Source organism: Melospiza georgiana, chromosome 15, assembly GCF_028018845.1.
Source record: "Melospiza georgiana isolate bMelGeo1 chromosome 15, bMelGeo1.pri, whole genome shotgun sequence".
In the NCBI taxonomy this organism is placed as follows: domain Eukaryota; kingdom Metazoa; phylum Chordata; class Aves; order Passeriformes; family Passerellidae; genus Melospiza; species Melospiza georgiana.
In genome coordinates, this window is record NC_080444.1 from 11,479,162 (window position 1) to 11,502,120 (window position 22,959).

A 22,959-nucleotide genomic window follows, 5' to 3' on the forward strand; every position below is an offset into this window, starting at 1 on the left:
GAGCCTTCTTCTAGAGAGTGAATGATATGGTGAAAACACAGGTGCTGATATCACCCTGAAAGGATAGAGCTTATCAGCAAGGTCTAACAATAATTTACCTCCTCAGCTGCACACAAACTAATGTCCTGCAGTCGTCTGAGTTCAAGGGATTTCTAAGCTCTTTCCAAGTAGTTTTCATTGCCCAAAATTTGTAATACTTCAGTAAAAATATCTATGAGATAGACTGTAACAAGCTTTATGATTACAGTAAATTAATGTTTTCTTGGTTTCTCCCATCAGCAGAAGTATTGCAAATTTTATTGAGAGTGTTTCTTCCTATGCAGTATCAGTCATATTGCCTTGTTAAGGTACAAGACTATTACTCTAAAGTGCACATCCTGGTTTTAAGTTATTAAAATGTCATTAAAATTTAAGTCATTAAAATGTGAAAGGCTCCATCTGCAAATCACAACAACTAATGTTTTAAGTTAAAAAACCCCAAAGCTACACAAATATCTATTGTTGATAGCTAATTTTTGCTAGCATTTCTACCAGTTACAAACACTGTTAAAACCCGCGCAACAAAGAAAGTCACAATAGCAAAGGACAAAAAGAGAGTACAGAATTTGTGGATGTCAACATTGTGATAAAGAAAATTTTCCTTCTTATTCCAATATTTCTGATGCTTACCTAGAGATCTCCAAATGGAGATAGGTTCTGGATTGACAGAAACAGCTCTCTGAAGTAGGTTAAAAAGTTATGATCCCTGAGAGAGAAACCTGCCAGATAATGCTGGAGCACCCCAACAGCTACACATCCCTTGCTTTTCTCCATTCTGACACTGAAGAGAATGCACCATAACATTTTTCAATATATACTGAATAAATTTTCCATTACCACTTTAAATAGGAAAAAAACTGGATGCAACACCTTCTACAGTAAAGATATCTCAGTCTTGCAGGGATTGTTAAGGTCTATCACTACATTTTTTATGTGAAAACAAATGTTAACTTTTTAGTCCCCAGTGGCTTTACAACCCTGCAAAGGGCTTTGGGAAAAGGATATTTTTCCACATTAAAAGGTCTTATGCTTTCATACGCCTTTCTCTTTTCAAGATAAATTTTTGGAGAAAATATTTTAAAATGTCAGAGTTTTAATAAACAGTCCTGAGACAGATCCCTGTCAGTGAATGAAAACAAACCAATAAGCTGTAAGTATTTTTTTTGGGCAACACACATGAGGAACAGGGGGCGATTGTGCAGCAGAAAAATTATTATATATTTGCCATAGTGGAAAGGGATTGGGATGACTGACACAACTGCAAGGCTCAGTTCAGAGCCCATCCCTGCAAGGGAGAGACGCCATAGAGGCATTGGAGCAATGCCAGAGAAAGGCAATGGAGCTGAGACTGGGTTTGGAGCAGCCCCTGAGGGATTTGGGGGCTCAGCCTGGAGAAAAGGAACCTCAGGGGAGACCTTGTCCCTCTTAGAGCTCCCTGGCAGGAGGCTGTAGCCAGGTGAGGGTCATTCTCTTCCACCAAGAAACAAGCAAAGGGCAAGAGTAACAGCTCAGGTTGAACTAGGAGAGGTGTAGACTGCATATTAGGAAAAATTTCTTTACAGTAAGGGCTGTTAAACATGGTAATGGGCTGCCCTAGTGAGGTAAAGTCACCATTCCTGCAGGGATTTCAAAGATGTGCAGATGTGAGATGTGTCAGCAGCAGCCACCACAAAAAAAAGCAAACAAAAAATAAAGGTAAACCATTGAAGGATGTCGCATGTATTCCATATGCTGCAATTGATGCAGTTTTTTTGGAAAACTGTTCTCAAAAATGACCCACTGCACCACATGAGGATGGAGCAAACAGTGGCCTCTCAATTCAGAAGCTGAGCAGGATAAGGCACTCTGGCCAACCCTCCCTGGGAAATGCTGAATGTGGACTCACAACCATCTGTGAGAACAATTCAGGGTGCTGAAGATTTGCTCGTTTCTGAGCAACTGCCAGGGAAGATCATGTCCAGGGACCACAACCCCTGGGGACCCTCCCTGCATTGACGGCACCACCTTGAAGCCCCTTCTGTGCTGGCACAGCCATTTCTGGGGAGCAGCCCCCAGGACTGCTGAGCTCCTCTCTGCGCTGACACAAGGAGCGTTTCTCATGGAGCTCTCTCCTTGTGGTGTGATCTCACAGCCTCCTCCTGGCCCTGAGACATCCTTGCCATCTGCTCGTACAGATGGCACGTTCATGTACATTTTAAAAAAGGGTTTTCCAAACATTTTCTATTCTCTCTCTTCTCAGATAGTTCTAGACTAGCAGATGCAGTAAATGTTCTAGGAATGACTATTCAGAAAGAAAAAAAAAAATGATCTTACACAAGAAATTTAGAGGAGGAAAAAATTCTAGTCACTGAGCAGCAAATAGAAATATCTGCATTATAGTCTAAAAATCACTGATAGACACAGCCTTAAAGTGCTCTTCTGCTGAGGCTCACACACATCCTGAATCTGGAGAACATACCTGCAAGCACAAACCTCCAGAATTGTTTATAACTTATCATAGTTTCTCTCCTGCAAAGCAGGACTGAGAACTGTTCCAAGAAGAGCTCTCTTCAATTACTTTGTACACTGAAGTCCACAAGAAATTTGAATTTTCAGAGAAATAAAAAAATGGATCCAGGAGATGCAAGAAAAAAAGACCCCAACAAACCCCTTACACTTGAGGAGTTTAGGTAATCCTTATCTCTCAGAAAACATTTTATCATTCTGTAAAGTTAAATACCGAATTATGATAAAACATTGGGTGAACAAATCAGTAATTATTGTCCCAGAAAATGCATTACAACATAAAGGAAATGTGTTCTGGGTGAAAAAGTTACCCAAACTAGATATTTAACAAGAATAAAAACTAAATCCAAGTACTTACTCCTTCAGATATGACATTTGCAAAGGACAAATTCTTCCATTCAAGGCCCATATTCTTCCATTCAATAAATAGTATTCCACAATGTCTCACATTAAAATGTGAAAGAAAAGCTTCATCTGTTAATCACAACAACTAGAAAGTGATTATGACCCACAAGAGGTATTATTAGTTCTAAAGTGTCCTAACTTTTATTTTTGTTACATACACAAGGACCCCAACCCTGCTCCTACTTCCGAGATCCATCTCAGATTTTACCAATTTTAGTAAAAAACCCAATATGTGGAAGTAGAATTTCTACACATATAAATATAATGTATTTATTTATTAAATATATATCATATATGTATGTGTTTGTATACACATATCTAGCATTTATCAAACTGAGTCTTGATCAGAGAATTCTGACATTTTATCTATGTCCTTCCAACTGGAAAATTTCCCTTCTCAGGGTCACCAACTACCAGCTCAAATATGATCAAAGACATTGCAGAAGAGAAATGATAGATTGCTGTAATTCTAAATTATATAAATTATTACATTTTAATTTAAGATTAAATGTTTGATGACCTCTATTTGTTTTTTGGAATATCCAATACCCTTGGAGCAACTTAAACTATTTCATGGTTCTGTAGCTGATGGAGTTTTCCTTACTAATAAGGACTAAATGCCACAGTCTGTCTGTTAGGCAATAAAACTCAGAATTCTTTTCACTTCATTGCAATGTAATAATTTTGGATAATAGGGCTTTTAATGGAAAGGATTCCTGTGACTTAAAGCTTTTTTCTTATTAAGCTTAATTGAATTAATTATTCACATACTAATTTAACAGCTAATTCATAAAAAAATGAAAGCAAAAGACCCTTCTGAATACTTATCCCATACTTAAAATCTAATAAAGGGACTGAAAAAGAAAGATATCTTAGTTTTCTTTCAGATAGGAAAGATATTTAAAACACAACTACTCTCCCTCCTGCTGAGGAGGAATGGTGAAAAGATGCCATTCCAAATCCTACAGAAAAATGCATAATAATCTATGAGTCTGTAACTGAAAAGAGATATTTATGAGAGTCAATGATCTCCTTTATTTTTTTTTCCCCATAAATTGCATCTTCGCTAAAACTGGCTCATTTTGTGAATGGGCTGCTACAAAGGGAAAGTGGAACAATGGGATTCCGAGAAAATTAAGCAGATTTGTATCCATAACCCGGCCATCCCAAGGTGCACATGAGGGCTGGCATTTTATAATTCTTCATAATAATGCTTGGCACTTGTGTAGTGTTTTATGGGATCAAAGCACTTTACAAACTAATTAATTAATCTTCACAACACCCCTGTGAGAAGGTAGGTTTTAGTGTTCAATTCACCAAATGGAACAAATAACTGAGCAGAGAAGCTGGATGATTTGTTTCGTGTCCAAATTTTCAGTTCACAGAAACAGTGCTATTAGAAATAGCAGTAGTTGCATTTCTCTGCTTTATTCCTTGGAACTTACAAAAAAACTATTTGCATGAGAAAGGAAAACAGCATCTGGGCAAATCTTGGGCCAGAGCTGATACCTTGTTAATTTAAAACAACAATAAATTCACTTAAGAGACACACTGGAATTTAAGTTCCTTTCCTTATGCTGGATCTATATTGACAGTGCAAGAAAAGAGCCATGATCAGACATGTCCTGCCCCAGAATTTCCAAATAACCAGACTGGGGTGGTAATGATTCCTTGGTAATGCAGAAATCATTTGTACTTGAAATTCTACATAATTGTACAGTAATCAATTTTTCAAGTATTTGCAATAGCTACACGATTTCAGTTTGAAATGATGTTTTACTACATTTGCATTTATTTCTGCAAGTTCTCAAAAAGTTCTTGCTTTGACCACCTGCATACAAGATTTAAGGGTCCTTACACATGTCTATGTACACTAACAGCCTTGAAAACCTGGACACAGAAATGGAATTAACCTCATTTCTTGGGCAAGAGTAAATAACTGCATGCCAGACTGTGAATTAGCCTTGGCAAGTGTTAACAAATGAAAAGTCAGTAATTGCATCTATAGGTGCACAAAAAAATTACCCACTTAACACAATGGAAACGCTTCTTCACAGATGGATATTCTCATGTTCAAACAAGTCTTATAAAAATTACTTTTTACTTCCTCTTTGCAATGCCTATATATCCAAAATTAGGAAACCTTGTATTTTTAATTGGAGAACAGAAAACTACTGACACTTCAGGCATCCTAATAAAAATAAACATCATGTTCACTTATTTATTTTAACAAACAGCAACACTACTCTGAGATACTGTTGGTGCTATTTATGCTAGAGGGTACCTCATTATAATGTTTATTTCCTCTTCTCCCCTGAGGCTGGACAAGGCCCCAGTTGGTGCAAAGGGCTGCACAGCCAAGAGAGGCACCAATGTGATGGAAGAAAAAACATCTGCCCCCTTGACAGGCATCATGATCAAGAGCAGAGCATCCAAAATAATATATTCTCCCCAGAAAAGAAGTCTAGGTTCTTCTTATCTCTTCTGAAATCCCCAAAGAGAAAAGGTTTTGAGAAAATATTTTGTTTAACATGAATGTGCATTACAAGTCCTTAAACACCTTCTGTCCAGCTTTTGGAAACATCATATTGTAGCAAAAAGATAAGTCTGCTGCCTTTTTGCAGAAGATATTTTGAGATAACAAAGGTATTTGAAATATTGTAGGCAGTTCAAAGATTTAATTTTAATTCACAGAATCACAAAATTTTAAGGGGTTAGAATGGATCTTAATAACCATCCAGTCCTAAACCTCTGCCATGGGCAGGAACATCTCCCACCTGGTTCTTGAGCTTGCTCTTGAACACTTCCAGAGTTCCAGCTAGTAGAAATTATTTTAATATTTTAAAACTGAAGAATGGAGCTGTACCTCCAAATTATGCTTAGCATTTAATTAAAATTAAGCCCTACCAGAAAAAAATCCCAAAAACCATAACAAAAATCCTAACCCCCCAAAAAACAAACACCCTAAAAAACAAACAAAAACAAATGAGAAAAAAAAAAAAAAGAAAAATGTAGCAAAATAAAATGCTTTACTGAAGGGTAGCTGGTGTGAGCACTTCACCTCTCAAAGAATTTGGTCTGAGAACTAAAGACATTTGCAAAGCAATTGCTTTTAAAATAGTCCATGGGATTTCATAGACAATGAGGTGGCTATGAGGAGTTAAACTGCTGAACAAGTCTAACAATGCAACAAAAAAGCCCAATGCAGTCTTACCAGAGAAAAATATGGCAGAATCTATTTTATTTGCAGAAGTGAAAATTTCCAAGCAGCTGAAACTGAGTGAGCAGACAGCAGAAGGCACAGCTGAGACAACACAAAATAGAGTCATCCAGGACTGTTTAGGATTTTGTGACTCAATGCTGGTAGCAGGAAATGGAGAACAAAGCAAGGCCATCATACACATAATTCTCTCATTTGTGGGAGATTACTGTGTTCCATCAGTCAAACAGGAATTATTGCTGGCTGAGTTGGAGACTCAGTTGGTAATGCATTAGATGAATCTTGGCAAGTAAAACTGTTGGGCTTTCAAATTGAAAAAGTCTTTAATTTCTAAAAAACTCCTCTGTTCTGCTTCCTTTTGTTTTTCTTCTGGCTAAAAAGGATGGCAATGTCATTACCTCACAGAACATAGTTTGTATCAGGTGTTCTGTATATATCCCATTTTTCTGTAAAAAACACCCACAAACTTCATTTACAGAAAGCATAAAACCATCCTCCTGAAGAGATACGAAAGCACACAATGCTCTTGGTCAAGTAATTATCAGTTCTCTAGCCACAGTCACAAAGCTCTCTTGTGAGGAATATTGGGAGAAGCGCGTGCAAGGGTCAATATCTCTGTAAACAGCCTGGTAATGGTGCAAAAACCACACAAAACATCTTGGTCTTCAGCCACTTCTTCAACTATTTTTAATCTTTGTACTCTAAACTAAATTTCCCCCTTGCTCTGACACATGGCATCACAAGACTCTACAAACAAAGGGACGAGTTCCAGAGAGACACCATAACGTGGTTACTCAAAAAGCAGTAATTCTAAATTGGCAAGTTTTATTCAACCTATACTGTTTGCTATCCTAGATTTGAATGTCTAAATTTACTGTTCTAAATGTTGTCAAATCACTAATATCCTCTTGCAAGTCATCTTAATTTCCAACATAGTAATTTTCCCTGTAATGACTCTTCATTTAAGACTACATGTTTACAATTTTCTACCATTTAGGTGATTTAAGTATATCATCTACTGAATGCCCTGGTCTTGGCAGCAGTGAATAATTTTTCTTGACAGATGGAATATGAAAAAAACACTAAATAAAACATTTTCCCAAAACATAAATAGCTGGCAGTTATCCCTCAGAAATAAAAGTCCTTCTTAACCTAAAAGCAACCAGCATGTCATGTTCCCTGTAAAAACAAGGTCAAAAATTTAGTTATGCCCTTAACTAATGCCCTATTGCAGTGGAGAAGGCAGGCTATGTGGACAGCATCCCAGCCATTTAGATGCCTCCATCCATTATTAGCTATTTATTCTGAGCCATTTCTCTTTTTTCTCCCATTTTCTCTCCCCTCTTTCTGCAGCAGCATAATCCAGGTTCTCACAAAACTGCCTCTTAGTCCTTCCTGAAACTTACCTTCCCAACATCAAATCTAACCAGATGTGGCATGAACACCATGTGTGGGCTCTGCTCACAGAAACAAAGAGAACAATGTTAAGGGATCACTGCTTGCAGTATGAAATAGAAATTAAATGTAGGGACACAAAAGAAAGGGATGGTTATATTTATACTGATGAAATCACTTGCTATTCAATGGATTTGGTTACAGCAATCAAGGTAAATGCAACCAAATTCACAACAACATTTATACATATGTGTATGTTATGATGTTCATAAATAAATGTATAGGGAGGTGAAAAATTTCAGACTGATACTTAAAGGAATCTCAGTCTAGAAAAATGAATCCCACAGTGCGAATGTGTAACTGCAAGCACAAGTTGAAGTAAATTAATGCAGTAACAACAGTAGATTTTCAGAATAAATAGTGTATAGGGGGTTTTAGATATGTGAGAAATGTAACTAAGCAGGCATTTTTAAGATGTGGGAATTACTAATAAGCAAGAATTAAATATATCAGTAATGTGGATATTTGGAATAAAAATAAATCTGAGTTGAATTTAGATGAAATAGATACAGCTACTTAAAGCAATAAAATTAAAACCTTAATGCTAGAATGAGATCATTGATTGCCACTTGATCCAGAGAAGGCAAAAGCAGAATATGGGCAGTCACATAACCCTGGTGTATTTCCACTGGTGCATATTCCCCATCCAGCCCAGGCTTTGAAGGAAGTTTTAGCCACAGAGCCTTTCTGAGCCCTACTGGGCTGAGTCTGAGGAGCAGGAATCAATTCTACATCTCACAAGACTTGTCTGGGGCTCATCAAGAATTAGGACCTGTAAGAAGGGGTTTTCTTACACGTCATCTATCAGATACCTGCTATGTTCCACAGTCCCCACCCCAGAACAACAAGAACCAGCAGTGCCTTCACCCCTGTGCTGCTCAAGGACAGAGCTGCCACAGCAGTGAGGCAATTGCAGTCCCCAACTGCAGTCCCCAGGTGCCATCCCCAGCCTCGGGGGACACTCACCCTGCCCCTGCCCCAGGCACAACTCACAACCAGCACTCATCCTCTGCCAGCTCACAGGGCAAAGAGCACTCTAAAATGCACCAACAGAGTCTTAAAAGAGATGTAAGAACTGATAATCTCAAATATGAGACTGCTAGGTCTACCACAATACTAGAAAATTATCTCCTAAAGTGAAATTATTTTACCTAGGGAAAAAAACCTGCCTAAATACCTTTAACTCTGGGCCGGGCACCAGCCCTACAATAGAAAAAAAAATCCCATTTTAGAATTATTCCAAAACCATTTTGGATAACATATTGGGATTGCAAGTATTGAAGAAAATAACTCTGGGAAATAAAGGCTCAAATCATTAATAATGATTCTTTTAATTACATTAAACAGCTTAAAGTAAAAAATAGATACCATTTCACTTTACTGCATCTCATAAGAGACAGTAAAACCGCTTTGCTATTTATGCTAAATGAAAAGGAGGAAAAGCTTCACCCAAAACAATCAAGCAGTATCAACATCAGTTCAGCTCAAAGAAAAGAAACAAACAAAATCCTCAAAACCTTAAACAAAGTCTATTTCATGAAAGGTTTTGAGGGTTTTAAGAAACAAACGAGCATCAAAAAAACTCCCAGAAAACAAAACTTTGTCTTACTTGATTCTTCTATGGACAATTTTTTGTGAGCTCTACTTACTGTTTACCAACCTTTTAAAAAAACAGAAATTATTACAGATGCTTAAGCACTCAGAATAAAAAATGGCACAAATAGCACAAAAAGGTTAGCATTATTGAAGACATTAAATTTGATATTTATTTCTAATTTATTCTAGAAGAAAATAATAAAGATGATGATTTCAGGAGCTTAAACTGAAAACAAACCATTGTTATGCTGGCTCTCACTCCATTAATATATATATAAATGTGTTATGTAGCTGGTTTATATTTCACTTTACACTACAGCTGCATTTCATGGAACCAAGTATCTGTTGGTTCATTGAACAAGCACAAAAACTCCAGACTTGCTCACAGCCACAGTGCCAGAGCCTGAACTGCTCCCACAGAAAACACAACTGGACACAACAAACTTTGGTAAATACCATCCCCAGCTCTGCAGCATTTCCTGCTGTCAACCCAGGCAATGCTTTCCTGCTGTTTTGTTCCTACCCACACAGCACTGGCAGTCACCTTTTTCAGTTCTATTTTTAAATCCATTTCTCAGCAATAATTTATCCTGCTGACATCACTAAGCAGACAATCTCCCAAGTTTTCAGAGCTTCTCAAGAGTGAAGCCCTTTTGTTGATTTCTCCAGTCACCCCTCTCCATACAGTCACACAGAACAACAACAGACCATAAAACATTTCAAGTCATACCTCATCTCAGTGAAAATCATCTTTAAAGCATATCAGTTAAACTACCAGTTCAGCTGTCATATACATTTTCTGTTTTCTCCTCTAATTCTCATTTTGTATTTCATATTTCAATTCCTTTGAAGAAGCAGTTCTAAACTAGGCTTTTAATCCAGAATGAGTATTTCAAATAATATTTACAGCCTTATTTGTTCTTAATACAAGTCTCTGAACTGTACTAAAAATGGCAGTTTATCTCAAAAATTTGTATAAAAATGCAATCCTTAGATTTAGAATACAAGCTTAGAATACTTTTTTTTTCCTAGAATATCATCAGCTATATAGAATACAGAAATAAAAAGCATTAAAAAACAAACAAAAAAGAGCAAGGTTTTTATTTTTAGTTTTTAATCATGGTTTTAAATTAAGAGGCAGAAGAGTTAGCAATGTTCATACCGACCTGAGCCCATAAAGGACTGTTCCATCCGGATGCAGACGAATCATTCTGTTCTTCACAGTAACACCATGGACAAATGACTTCTTGTCATTCAGGAAATAGGTATCAGGCACCCAGAGCTGATCAGCTACTCTGTTGTCCAGGGTAAGGTTTAGAGGTATTACATTATAGGACAGCCTCTTATCCCTCCACGCTTGCTGGAAGTACATGGTCAAGGTATAGTCCTGTGAGCAGAAAAAACAAACAAAAAACCAAAAAAGGTTTGCATTGAAAGATACATATGCAAAAAAATGACAATGCAAATACACATGTATTCATTGTGACTGTTCCTAAAGGCAAACATTTCTGTTCAGAATTTCCATGAGTAGATTTATTTTTTATGGTAGTGAACATTTTGAATGGGTGTAATAACAGCAGTGAGAACACAAAGAAGATGGGGCATCTAAATTTTATTAATAGCTTCGAAGTTCTCACTTCATTATTTAAAAATAAAATTTAAAAAATTGTAGACATTTAACAGCCTGTAGCAATTTACAAGCCTAAGAGTTCTACGAATAAGGAACATTCACAGATCCAAAATTAATTTCAGGGTCTCCACTGTATCCAATAGAGCTCTGGATCAAGCCTTCTGTCTCTGAAGTTGCAGTCACCACCCAAAGACTTCCCTAAATTAAAATTTCTTCCAAGTCTGTTAACTTTTCCCTGGGCACTGAAACCAATGGGAATTTTGTAAGGTTCCTAAGCTATATACTTAGCCTTAATTTTACAGATGAAGTAAGTCTGGTTACTTCAGGGGGACAATTCAGAGAGCACAACTAGCATCTCAGTAATTACTCATGGTATTATGAGACTTGTACTTGATGCAGACCACCACTGTACAGTGCTTCAGAGATGTTTTGACCTCTTGGTTTTTTAAAGAATGTATTTACAAAGGTTATACCTTTGTCAAAATTGATATCCAGATGCAGAATAATCATTATATTTAGCCAATGTTAAAAAAACCTCTACAAATAGTACAAAAAATATGTTGAGAGCAATCCTGTGGAGAAAGACTTGCATAAATGGCAATATTAGTTCTTATTCCCCGCTTTATATTGTAAAGGAGAGTCCACTATTTAAAGCATTTTTATTACAGTTGGAAAAGAAAAATTTATCCTCCTGCTGAACTACTTTAAAAGCATATCCCACAAGTGTATTTTACAAGCATTCTCATTTAAAAGGATATTTGACATGAGAACACTATATAGAATATCTCAGATAATACAAAAATAAATTTTTCTTATTCTGCACTTTCCCAGACTGAACATCCCAGTAGGAAATCACTGAAATTGGGTTGCTGTAATTATTCTCTTTACAACGTACAATACCCACCCTTGAACTAGAGAGGGTCTGTGAGAACTGTGGTTATTTCAGCAGAATTCTGTAAGCAATGACACAGAACCCTGAAACCAAGTGACCCTGCCTCTTCTGCAGAACAGTGTGCACTCAGAAGAATCAGTATAAGCTATTTTTTTATAGAAATATGCATTTCAGTGGAGGAAAGACTTTTTTTTTTTTTTTTTCTCATCCCTCTCCAGAAGAGCCCACGTACATGGGCTTGAAAATGCCTCTTCAATTTCCAGTGAAGCAGGGGGAAATACACCTTCTGTTGTGAGCAGTGACTGCGTTTCCTCCTGCCCAACACAAACCACAGATGGTGTTGCTGTCCCTCCAGTGCTCCTGCCTGCACTGGCTCCAGGCCAATGCCCTTCCCTTGCTGCACCCCTGGCCATGCCTGGAGCCCCAGCACCTCTGGCCAGGAGCCACCACAGCCACTCTGCAGGGGCTCAAGCAGGCACACACCAAATAAGCCTTCCCAGGTATTTAAATACCAAATATATTCACCTGGTGCTGTTCTACAACCTGATCAGTTTTAACGATCTGAAATCTCTTCCCACCTCCCCAGGATCAGGATGAGATGAGCTTGCAAGAGCATTCCACCTACATCTGAAGAATTTTACTGTTATGCTTCATCACTGTTCAGCAGGATTTGATTCATAACCAGCTACCAGAAAATCTCCAGTAGGATAATTTGTTAGTCTTTATTGTACTAATATATCACATCATCAAGTAATGATCTATAGCAATTGATTCTCTATTATCCTTGGAATGCTGCATTTCATTTCTACTCCAAGGAATAACCTACATGTATTAATATTCTGCACAAACGCATAGAACATGCTTTCCTTTTTACACCTCAGTAAAAGAGGAAAAGAAGAGGAGGAAAAACCCTAAACATACATGGTTCACTGCATAGAAGTGAATTACATAAAACTGTAAATTTGGAGCACTGGCAGAGCTGAAAGAAAAGCCAAGTCACCAGGCTGGAGTTTAAAATCAAACACACTGTGTTCCAGAAAGAGCTGGTGTTCTGACTAAAAATTATTTGTCATCTGTTGGCCCTAGTTTTCAGACGTGACTGGAATTTCTAATGGTCAAAATAGAACTCCTTTGAAATTGTTATAAAATTCTCACAAGCTTTTGAATTTAGGTTTTTATTTTTAATAATTTTTAAAAACCCCAAAGATGTTCCAAGCTACATATTTCAAAGTGAAATTGATAAGATAGGAAAAAAGCAAAACCTGTCACGTAAACTGTGATCTATTCCTTAGAAAGGAGAGAGGCATCTGTTTTCAAAATCCCAAGTGAAAGAGTAATTCAAAAAAGGTGTGCTGGTATAAGATGTCCCTAAAGTATCCCAAGATCCTTTACATGTTGACACTAACACTCTCATCTAGGAATGCTACAAGAAAAAAGTCTGGTAAACTCACATTAAATATGGGCATTCCCCTCTATTCTGGGGATAAATAGCAAAACAAACATGTAAATATCTTGTCTCTAGGAAGAGAGGCACACAAAAGTAGAGAAATAGAAGTAAAGGATGATTTTATTTCATTAAGGTTTAGCATCCTTTTAAATTCACAAGATGAGACTCTTAGAACCAGTGTAAGTTGGAGGAAACAGGAGCAAATTCATTTTCACAGCCTTGCACAAGGGACTAATTCTACTGAGCTGAGAGAACTCCAAGCCCAAAGCTCCTGATGATGGGGTCAGTGCAAACCATTGCACAGACACAAACTACAAAGGCACTGACTTTGCAGCACAGCCACACAGACATTTCTGCCATAGAAATAAAGAGGTTCCTCAGATGCCCTGGACATGAAAAGCTGTGTAAAACTGTATTAGTGTTGACAAAGCTGCAAGAAAAACCTAGAACATAAAGAAGCAAACATATTTTCTGTAAATATGATCAATTTTGTAAGTTTCATTATTTTTAATTATTTCATTATTATTCCATTGTTTGCCTAGATCTAAATCTAATAAAGTTTTTTGTTCTGTCCAGAGCAAAAATTGAGGCATCAGAAAATGGATCATTACCCCTATTCTATTGTGATCAAAGAAAAGGAGTCTCTTTTCCTCACCTCACCTTTCCACTTTCCCTCTTCTTTATTTCATACAATGAACAAAAGAGCAGTAAATATAAGACAAAGTTAATGTTTATGCATAATTTTCCATATGAATAAAAAAAATATCAAACAGTTTCATTAGTATTAGCATATTCATGAGTTACTTTTATTCTGCAGTGGTTGCCTTCAAACATTTTAGCTGCTAGAAGTTTAAATACACTGAGGATTTAAACTTTTATTTAGATAAATACAAGTATTACAGACAGACATGGTGTCAGTGAATGGCCATCAATTTCAATTATGTAACAGAAGATACTGGATAGGAAAGCATCACATCTGAATACTGGAATACTGGCATTCTTATTTATGTTCTGACATTTCATTCATGCTCTCAAATAAATGTTTCAGCAAAAAAAAAGAAAAATCAGTTTGGGCCTATTATTAGTTTCAAAAGATTAGAACACAGGCCTTGGCTAAACCTACCCATGGGCCAATAACTGACACATTGCTGATCTTCTTTTTTATATTGGAAAAAGGATCAAGGCAAAAAAGGAAATAGAGGTCATGAATATTCACAATGACAGTGGGTGTCTAATGCAAAAGACTCTACCAGATGTAAATTTTTTCAAAGCATAATAATAAGGTCCAATGTGAGAAAACACATTTAAAATATAGCTCCTTCTTCTGCATTACACAAATCAGGACTGATTCACACTGCAGCTTAAAACTGTAACCAACACTTGAATTAACAGGGCCAGAAAACAGCTACTGAAAAACTGGAAGCAATAAAGACAAGAAACTTCAGAGGAAAAAAATGCAAAAGAAATATACAATATCTAATGTATATAATATACATTCTGTATATTGTCAACAGTGTAAGATAGTGAAGTTGAAGATGCTGTTAATCATTGCTCTGCAGTAATGAACAGAGAACTCATTTGTGGTTTGGCTTAAGTCCACTTCTCATCACATTCCTGGTTATTACTAACTTATAAAAACGTTTTACTACATTTCCACATACGGCTATTCTAAAATAAAATAATTCCCTTCTGAAGGTGCTTGAAGCTGAAGATTTTGCCTGAGCACTATATTTATTTAACATGTACATTTTAAAAACTGTTGACAACATTTAAAAGTGCTAATTGACAATCTTTTCAACCCTCTTTTTAAATAAAGCCAACCACTACAATGTTTGATTCAAAATTATCCATCTCAGTCTCTCATTGAGAAAACATAATGTAAAAATTATGCTTAATGCTGGAGACACCACAAAGTGACTTATACAAGTAGAAAGAATGGTTGAAGGAATGTATGATACCAAAGAAAGGCCAAAATAGTCATATGCCCTTAAGAAAAAAATATTTTTCACACTCTGTAAATCTTTACTTTAAAATTAAAAAAAAATCCTCAAAACATATAAAAAAGCCACAAACAATGACATCAGGAACCTTATACAGAATTCAAGTTGAATTCTCTCAGTCTATGAAATCCAACTTCCCAAGCTGGCTTTAAATCTGTGAAACACTTGTATTTAACTGAGTCTCCTAAAACTTACTAGGGGAGTTTTCCTTGATGGGAATTATATCTTCACAAGTTTACGATATTTCCAAAAAGAAGCTCCCAACACCAAGCTTACCATTTATTTTGCTGCAACTGTCCTGGAATTGTTCATCAGCAATTCTCATTTGTCAGCTGAGCAAAGCAGCCAAGATAGGCTGTTTATCTCCCACCACAGCTCTCAGAAAAAGAGTGTTGCAGAATCAAGCAAGAGGCTTGGGTATGAAAGCCAAATGAGTGTCAGCACAGCCTGACTCCTTAGCAGGAAAGTTTTGGCCCCGATTACATGAAATCTGAAATAAGAGACTGTAGGATTTCAGCATCAAGAGCATGAATCTGTGTCTCCTGAGGGTAGCCAATATTTATAATATTTGTGCTATGTTTATGTTTTTCCATGGTGATTTAGATAATGGCACAGCCTCACAGTACAATGGATTTCGTGCACTGAAATGATATGAAGCAGTTCTGGCTGATAAGTTTCCTGTAACCTTAATTAGCTTAGCAAGACTCTGTGAAAGTTGATTTGAATTTCTGACAGGTCACCAGACTGAATCATGACACTGCACTGCTCTGAGCCAGCGATGTGCACATCACTGAAACCAGAGAGCTCTGCCACAGCTCTGCCAGCTCCCTCTGGTTTGCTGTCTCTTGTTAATAAGAGGAAGATTGATTAAAGCAAACCTGGAGTGGAAAGTGCAATCTAACTGCTGCTTGGTTAAGAGACTCATGTGTCTGAGATCCTGAGATTGTTCTCCTCTAAAGGATCTCATCATCCTGACACAGCACTGCAGGAGTCTCAGATGAATAAAGCAAATTCAGAGTACAATGAAAAAATGCAACTACTCTCACTTAAAAGAAGTTACGAAAACAGCAGTTTTCTGCCTGAGACAAAATTATTATTTAGTTGTGTCTTTGAAGTAAAATAAAATATTTTAGGCCACCATAAAAAAGTTTATTTATATTTGAATTTCAAAGTTTTCTTTACTTGGGTATCTCAAGTTATTTCCCAGAGCTCACAGATCATTCCCTATGTTATTGTACACTTCCACAGATCTTCAGAAAGGTAAATACCTTCAACAGAAATCATATTTATATTGTTTCTATTATAGCATATTATATAATTGCCTTGCAAAATAGTAGAGAATTTGTTGAAAATACTAAAGAACAACAAAATTATAATAATTGTTAAGTAGAGTAGAAATAAACCTGTGGTTAAGAAGAACTGGAGATGCAGCTGAAAGCTTGGTGTGAGCAGATGGTGGCCTAAGATATTGTTTTGCAGAAGAGACTCACGAGTGAAAAAATAGAAACAACAACCAGAACCCTGAGTGTCTGATATTTTGGGGGGAGGGAGGGGGCAGAGGGAGAAATTCCAGGTAAGAATATAGTTATTGATAGATGAAGTCTGGCTTAAATCTGAGAATTTAAGTTTTGCCTAGATGCAGAACTAAACTGGCATAACATTTGAATAAGTGCTCTTTTTCCTTATGCTTTACAGATTCCTAACTTCCTTCACAAACAACAAAGCCTTAAGAATTCATTCAGAGACTGAAAAAACTGCAAGTTAATGCTGCTCCAGATCATTGCAAGTAACATCTGGAAAATGTACTAAACTGTAGATTTTTATTCTGATTTTCCTGGCATTTTTGTGGGGGTTTTTTTCCCTTTTTCTTCTAAATCTTTGTCAAACACATGCACTTTGGAAACAGAGCTGTTTCTAGGCAAGGGTGACTGGCAGTTTTCTCATGCCATTCCCCAGTCCCATGAGGAGCAGCAGCAGCAGCTCCCTCCTGTTAAACACTGTCACATTCCACAACACTTCATCCTCTGCCCTGCCGATTGCCAGCTCTCTGAAACGGTTCATTAATCCAGCAGTAACAAACTGACACCTTGAAGGGAGCAAAGTGCTCTGGAGAGCACAAATCTCCCCAGAAACATCCCCACAAGTGTTTCTGTACCGTGGTGCAATATGCCAGAGGCTGCACTGCAAACTGATGCGTTTCCTCCCGGTCTGCACATCAATCTTGTGGGAATAGACAAGCCACCCTGATTCAGCCCTTCCACAGCCAATAATCTCTTGCATACTGCAACTTTGTGTACAGATTTAATGAAATTTCAACAGTGAGGAGCCTGAAGATGAAAAACAAAAAAAAAGCAATAGTGTCATGTCACCTAGACCTTCTCCTGCATTTTAAAGCTCTCCTCCCTGAAGCCCACAATGTGACAGGCTGTTTCCTCTCAAAAATGTCAGGCACTGCAGAGAACTGGCAGCAGTGAAGTAAAAATGACAATTTATTATAATACATATCATTTCTTTCAGTGATGACAAGCCTGTGGAAGCTACAAGGTCCAATTTGCATGACAGCGCAACACTTCAGCAAAGAGAATACGCTGAGTTGAGACACTGCAAGAGAATAAATGATGTATTCAGATGAAAGAAAAATTATTATTATGCTCTAGGAAAAAAAAAAAGGTGGAAAAAAACCCTGCATCTCTAATAGTAATGAATTATACTCTAAATTGTTCCTGGCTCGAAGTCAAAACCTGTTGGAATATCTCACAGCAGAAATTTCATTACAAGTGCCTCTGTCACAAAAGTGTATTTTCCTCCAGTTCATCCTCACACTCAAAGCAAGATCTACTGTGAGGTCAGACCAAGTGGCTCAGGGCTTTCAAAGCTCTTGGAAAGGGATTAGAACAAAACTTTAATAACAATGAAACTGCTACTTGCATTTAGAAAGAAGCTCCCTATCATCCAAAAAGGAAAAATCAGGATGGTCACTCTAATCCAGCAGTGACTGCAACTTAATTTCAGTTTGATTCAAAATCCCCATTGTCTGATTTTTAGAGCCACTGCACACCACCACTTTTATCTGTTCTGTTTAGTGCATTATTCTTCCAGTCTTTTTGTGTCATTTTCCCAGCAATTGCCTCCACTCTTTAATCTCACTACTATTTGATACACTTAGAAATCAACAGGATTCTGTTACCACTGAGGTTTTGAATGCAGCCATTGTTCACTATTTCCTATATGCTTCAACTGGCACCAACAATTCCGCAGGAAAATATTCCCTGTTCTTATACAGTACATTATTTTTGCCTATTTTTGTTCTTTCTCTCTTAATCTTCAAGGTTTCCATCTGTGCCAAAGAAGTTTCTATGCAATTAAATAATTTATTCCCACTTTCAACACTGTTAATAGATACTTTGTAAACAATCCTGATTTTATAAGACTGAAGCTATCTTTTCATCAAGAACTAATAATGTCTCTACCCTTGTACTATCAGTTCAGAAATATAATCCAAGAATCAAAATAATAAAAAAAATTAATTTGGCATCCTTTACTACCAAATGGGTTTGTTTATTTGTGTCTGATTAAATACCTCATCTAAACCTTCAAAATTTGTCACCTCCTTTGTGGTTCACTATTTCTTCCAGGGTTCAAGTCAGCCTTGTATTTCAGTGAGTGAGTGGAAGTAACTGTGTTTACAGCTGGAAAGATCAAGAGCAAGGCCCAAGAGAACCTTTTCTCAAGGAATGAAAGGTATATGGTAAATGGAAATGACATGGAAAGTATTTCTTAGTTAGCATTAATACAAATCCAGCCTATTTTAACAAAATAAGGATGCCATACTTTTCTTTTCCCCCCCGGTCAGACTTCTTGTTGGGGAAATGCCAATAAAAATATCACTGGTTCCATGCTTTTTAGCCCTTCTAGCAAATACCCATATAAGTGCATCAGGAAATTATTCAGGAAACACAGTTCACATTTTAAACCAAGCTGCTTCATTATAATTGTACTTTAAATGCATTTGACTTGGCAGACACATGGATGGGTTTTAAGCAATTTTAAGACCTTGCACAGAGCAAACTTTTAACTTCCACAGCAGTTCCCTCCAGCTACTCTTACTGGAAGGCATTTACACAACCTGCTGGGACTCAGCTTGACATCATTCCTTCCATCTGGACATCCAAACCAGCAGTCTGGATACAATATTTCCTGCCTTCTCTCTACTTCACACACTTGACATTCATTGAAATTTCTGGAAAATTAAAATCAGAGCTCTATGAATACTTCAGAACCCCTTGAGAAAGGGTTTTGCTTTTTCTTCACAGCTGAAGGGACACTAAACCAGGGGTTCCAAAAGCAGTAGTCATTTTTTTCACAGGTAAAATAATGCATTTGGCTCCTTTTTTGACATGTGGAATTGGATAATGATTCTCACATCTTTATATATTTGGAAATAAATCAAAATTAACCAAGTCAACAAGCTCTGTTTTAAAGAACTCCAAGGACGTATTCCAACTTAAAACGTGTCAATTCTTCCATTAAAAACACTCAAAAATTTAAGATAAAGATATGGAAACCAACTAATCCATGGATCAGAAACAGACACTAAATTTGCAGGAGAAACTAATCATCAAACATTTCCTAAACCTTACACAAAACATGCTTTCATTCATAAGATGACCTGGCAAAAGGTCATCTTGTTTATGACAGAACCATTATTTCCCCTTCCCTCCAATGGTCAGAAGATATCAAACCTATTTTGCAGTCCTACTATAAAAAATTTCGAGAGAAATTAAAATAAAAAACAAATCAAGCATGCAAAGACACAAAAATAATCAAAAAAGCTCTGTTATGACTCCACTGAGATTGTCCTGAAAATAATGACTCATCTCCTGGCAGCTTCATCAGTCCTGATGAATTTCCAACACTGTATTTTCTACCTTAACAATAAAGATTTGTTAAATATGTTATTCATAATAGGTTCAAAAAGACATTAGCTGAAATGCTTTGCTTTTTCTCCCAAATTCTTAGACCACAGTAAATAAGTGCAGAGCCACAGCAATAAGTGCAGGGCTTTAGCAGGTGCTAGACAAGCAAAACCTCCAGTAGCTCATGCATTTGTAGCCATGACCTCATGTGCTGGATATAGTATTTGTGCCTGAGCACGTTCCATGCTAGCTGGGAAGCAGCACACATCGATTTGATATCTACTGGCTAGCAGCTGGTTAATCCATGCATGAAATGCTCTTATCCAGCAGTTCACTGGTTTGATTGATGACACATCTATTCCCCTAAGATAACAGCATGCTTCCTGTCTCAAGAGTCACCAAAGTGCTTTACAACATATTCTTATGTTGCTACACACTACTTGAAATTTAGGATTTTTTTTTAAAGAAACTCTTCTTTGAGATGCATTCACCATCATGTCCAAAGGAAGAAGAAGCTCTATAAAATTTTATCTTTAAGAATGATTTTGTTTGATTTTAAAAAGTTAATTCCTCAGTAATGCACTTGTCAGAAAACTGACTCCTGTGAAACAGCCTCTCTCTTTCTCTTCCTCATTTTCCTCCCTCCCATTAAGTAAGCAAGCAAGAAAGTAAGCACTAACACTCCAGCATTACACACTACACTTTTTTACCAACTGGGCTTTGCTTATCAACACTCTACTCCTGAATTCTGATCACCATTCTTTCCCAGAAAGTCAGAGGGAAAATGAGGAAGCATTCAGATCCACATTTATAAGCAAACACAACAGAACCCAAATTTGATACCAGCACCATGGATAAGAAACCCTTCTCTGTTTTTACAGACAGGCCTTGAGGTTTTTCCAGGTTATTGTTTCTAGCTAGCCCATAACCAACCACTAGGAAGCTTGAAATTTTCTTTGCTGTGAAATAATAAGAAAAGGAACACTGCTCAGAATAATTTTTAAATAAGTAAATTGCTAAGTACTGCCCATATGCTCTGCCCTGTTCTTGAGAAGAGAATATCTGTACAATTGTTTTGAAACAAGAGTTCCATACCCAAAGGTATTTAAAGGTATAAATTTATCAGAAACTTTGTTTGGCAAATGAGATTGGTATATGGGAATTCTACCCACAGTTCTCTGTTGTTGGTAATGCTTTCCTGAAATAATTCTTGTATCTGCGTTCATTATAATAAGTAACATACAGAGTAGATTAGGTAAGGGTTGTAGATCTTAAAAAAAGGAATAATTCTAGAGAAAAGTACTGGTGTTATATTCTTGCAACAATATTATTTATTCCCAAATGCCTAAACATCAATTTAAGTACAAAGAGAGGATATATAGACATAAATTAAATCAACACAATGACTAAAAATTGTTAGCATGGAAACTTTTTTTGTTTTGACTTAAAATATAAAAAACATAATGAGAATAAACTATGTTTTCAAACACCAACTTGAATCATAATCCTATTGAATAAATCTTCCTGTAAACAGGTATTTATGTTTTCTCATGGCTCTGTTATCCCAATACCTAAGCAAATCCTAAAGTTAGGCAAAAGTCTTCAAACAAGCAGCAGGTATTCATTCCAAACAGTATATCAGAACCAGCACTTACACGATCCTAAAAATGCCTGGTTTGATTCTCCTCAAAGCAGCTCATTTATTGTCACTATTTGCATTTAACTTGGTTTGAAGTTCTGCTCTATATCAAGGCAATTTTTTTACTGTTTCTTTTTGTTGTGTTGCTCGATGCAACATTTCTTCATTACCTGTACCAAGGTCTCCTCCTGAACACTGCAGGATGTTGCAGATCCTTGGAGTATGTTGCATTAGCAGAGATTTCACAAATAAAAATAATGCCCAGACACAGATTCTAGCTCATGGTTCTTATCTAGAAAACTGGTGCACAATTTGGTGGGTTTTTTGTTTGTTTGGTGGTGGTTTTTTGGTTTTCTTTTCCCCTCGGTGGGTGTAAAGAGAGTAGAAAAAGGAATATAAGCAAGTACATATGATCTTTCGAGGTCCTTCCCAACCTGGGCTGTTCCATGAGCGCTTTGAGACGAGCACACCCCAAATTAATTGCTTCATTTCTTGTATTAGACAACTTGTGATTAATGTCACCAAATATTACAATTAAGTACTCCTCTCAAATTATCTCCTCATCTCTGCAGTGTTCAAAAAGTCAAGCTAGACCTCAGCTGGCCTACGGCATAACATGATTATCTACAGCAGCTCACAATTAACCAATTACACTTGGAATGCAGCGCTCTCACACACAATTATTTAGGAACTCACTGAAACATGAATTCCGTGTCTGCTTGTTTCAGCTATTCAGCAAGGAATATTTACAGCTGGAGATACACTCTGAGCCTGGGAGAATTAAAGACTCTTTAGATTAAATAGGAAAAAATACCTAAAACTAATTACAGCAAAATTTGCACAAACAGAAAGTAAATACAGTCAATAGTACCTTTATAATAAAATACCTAATAATAGCACCATCTATAAAATAAAAGCACCTTTTTTAAGGAAAATATTAAGTGCTTAAAACTAAGCATATCATTTAGGGTTTTACAAAGGAGCACTTCATCAAATCAATACTGTGAAGAGTGTTAAAACAACAAAAAAACCCAAACAAATAAAAAAACAAAAACCAACAGCAACAACAACAAAAAAAGCCAAACCAAAAAACCCCCTGGTACCAAGCAAGACAAACCAGGTAATTTCTCATGCAAAACCAGCTCTCTCTTCAGTTTCATGCAGGATCAGAGATTTTAGGCAACAAAGTTCACATGTCTGCTAATCCTGCACCTA

General features: G+C 36.7%; 1 protein-coding gene across 4 annotated transcripts in view; it reads right to left on the bottom strand.

The window, feature by feature from the left end:
- Positions 1 to 22,959, bottom strand: part of GABRB2 (gamma-aminobutyric acid type A receptor subunit beta2) — a 140,602-nt gene that overhangs the window by 83,506 nt on the left and 34,137 nt on the right. For all 4 annotated transcript variants that reach the window (XM_058035077.1, XM_058035076.1, XM_058035078.1 and 1 more), the window contains one exon: positions 10,387 to 10,607. In XM_058035077.1, coding sequence (XP_057891060.1) covers positions 10,387 to 10,607 — 221 coding nt within the window. The remainder of the gene's footprint in view (positions 1 to 10,386; positions 10,608 to 22,959) is intronic.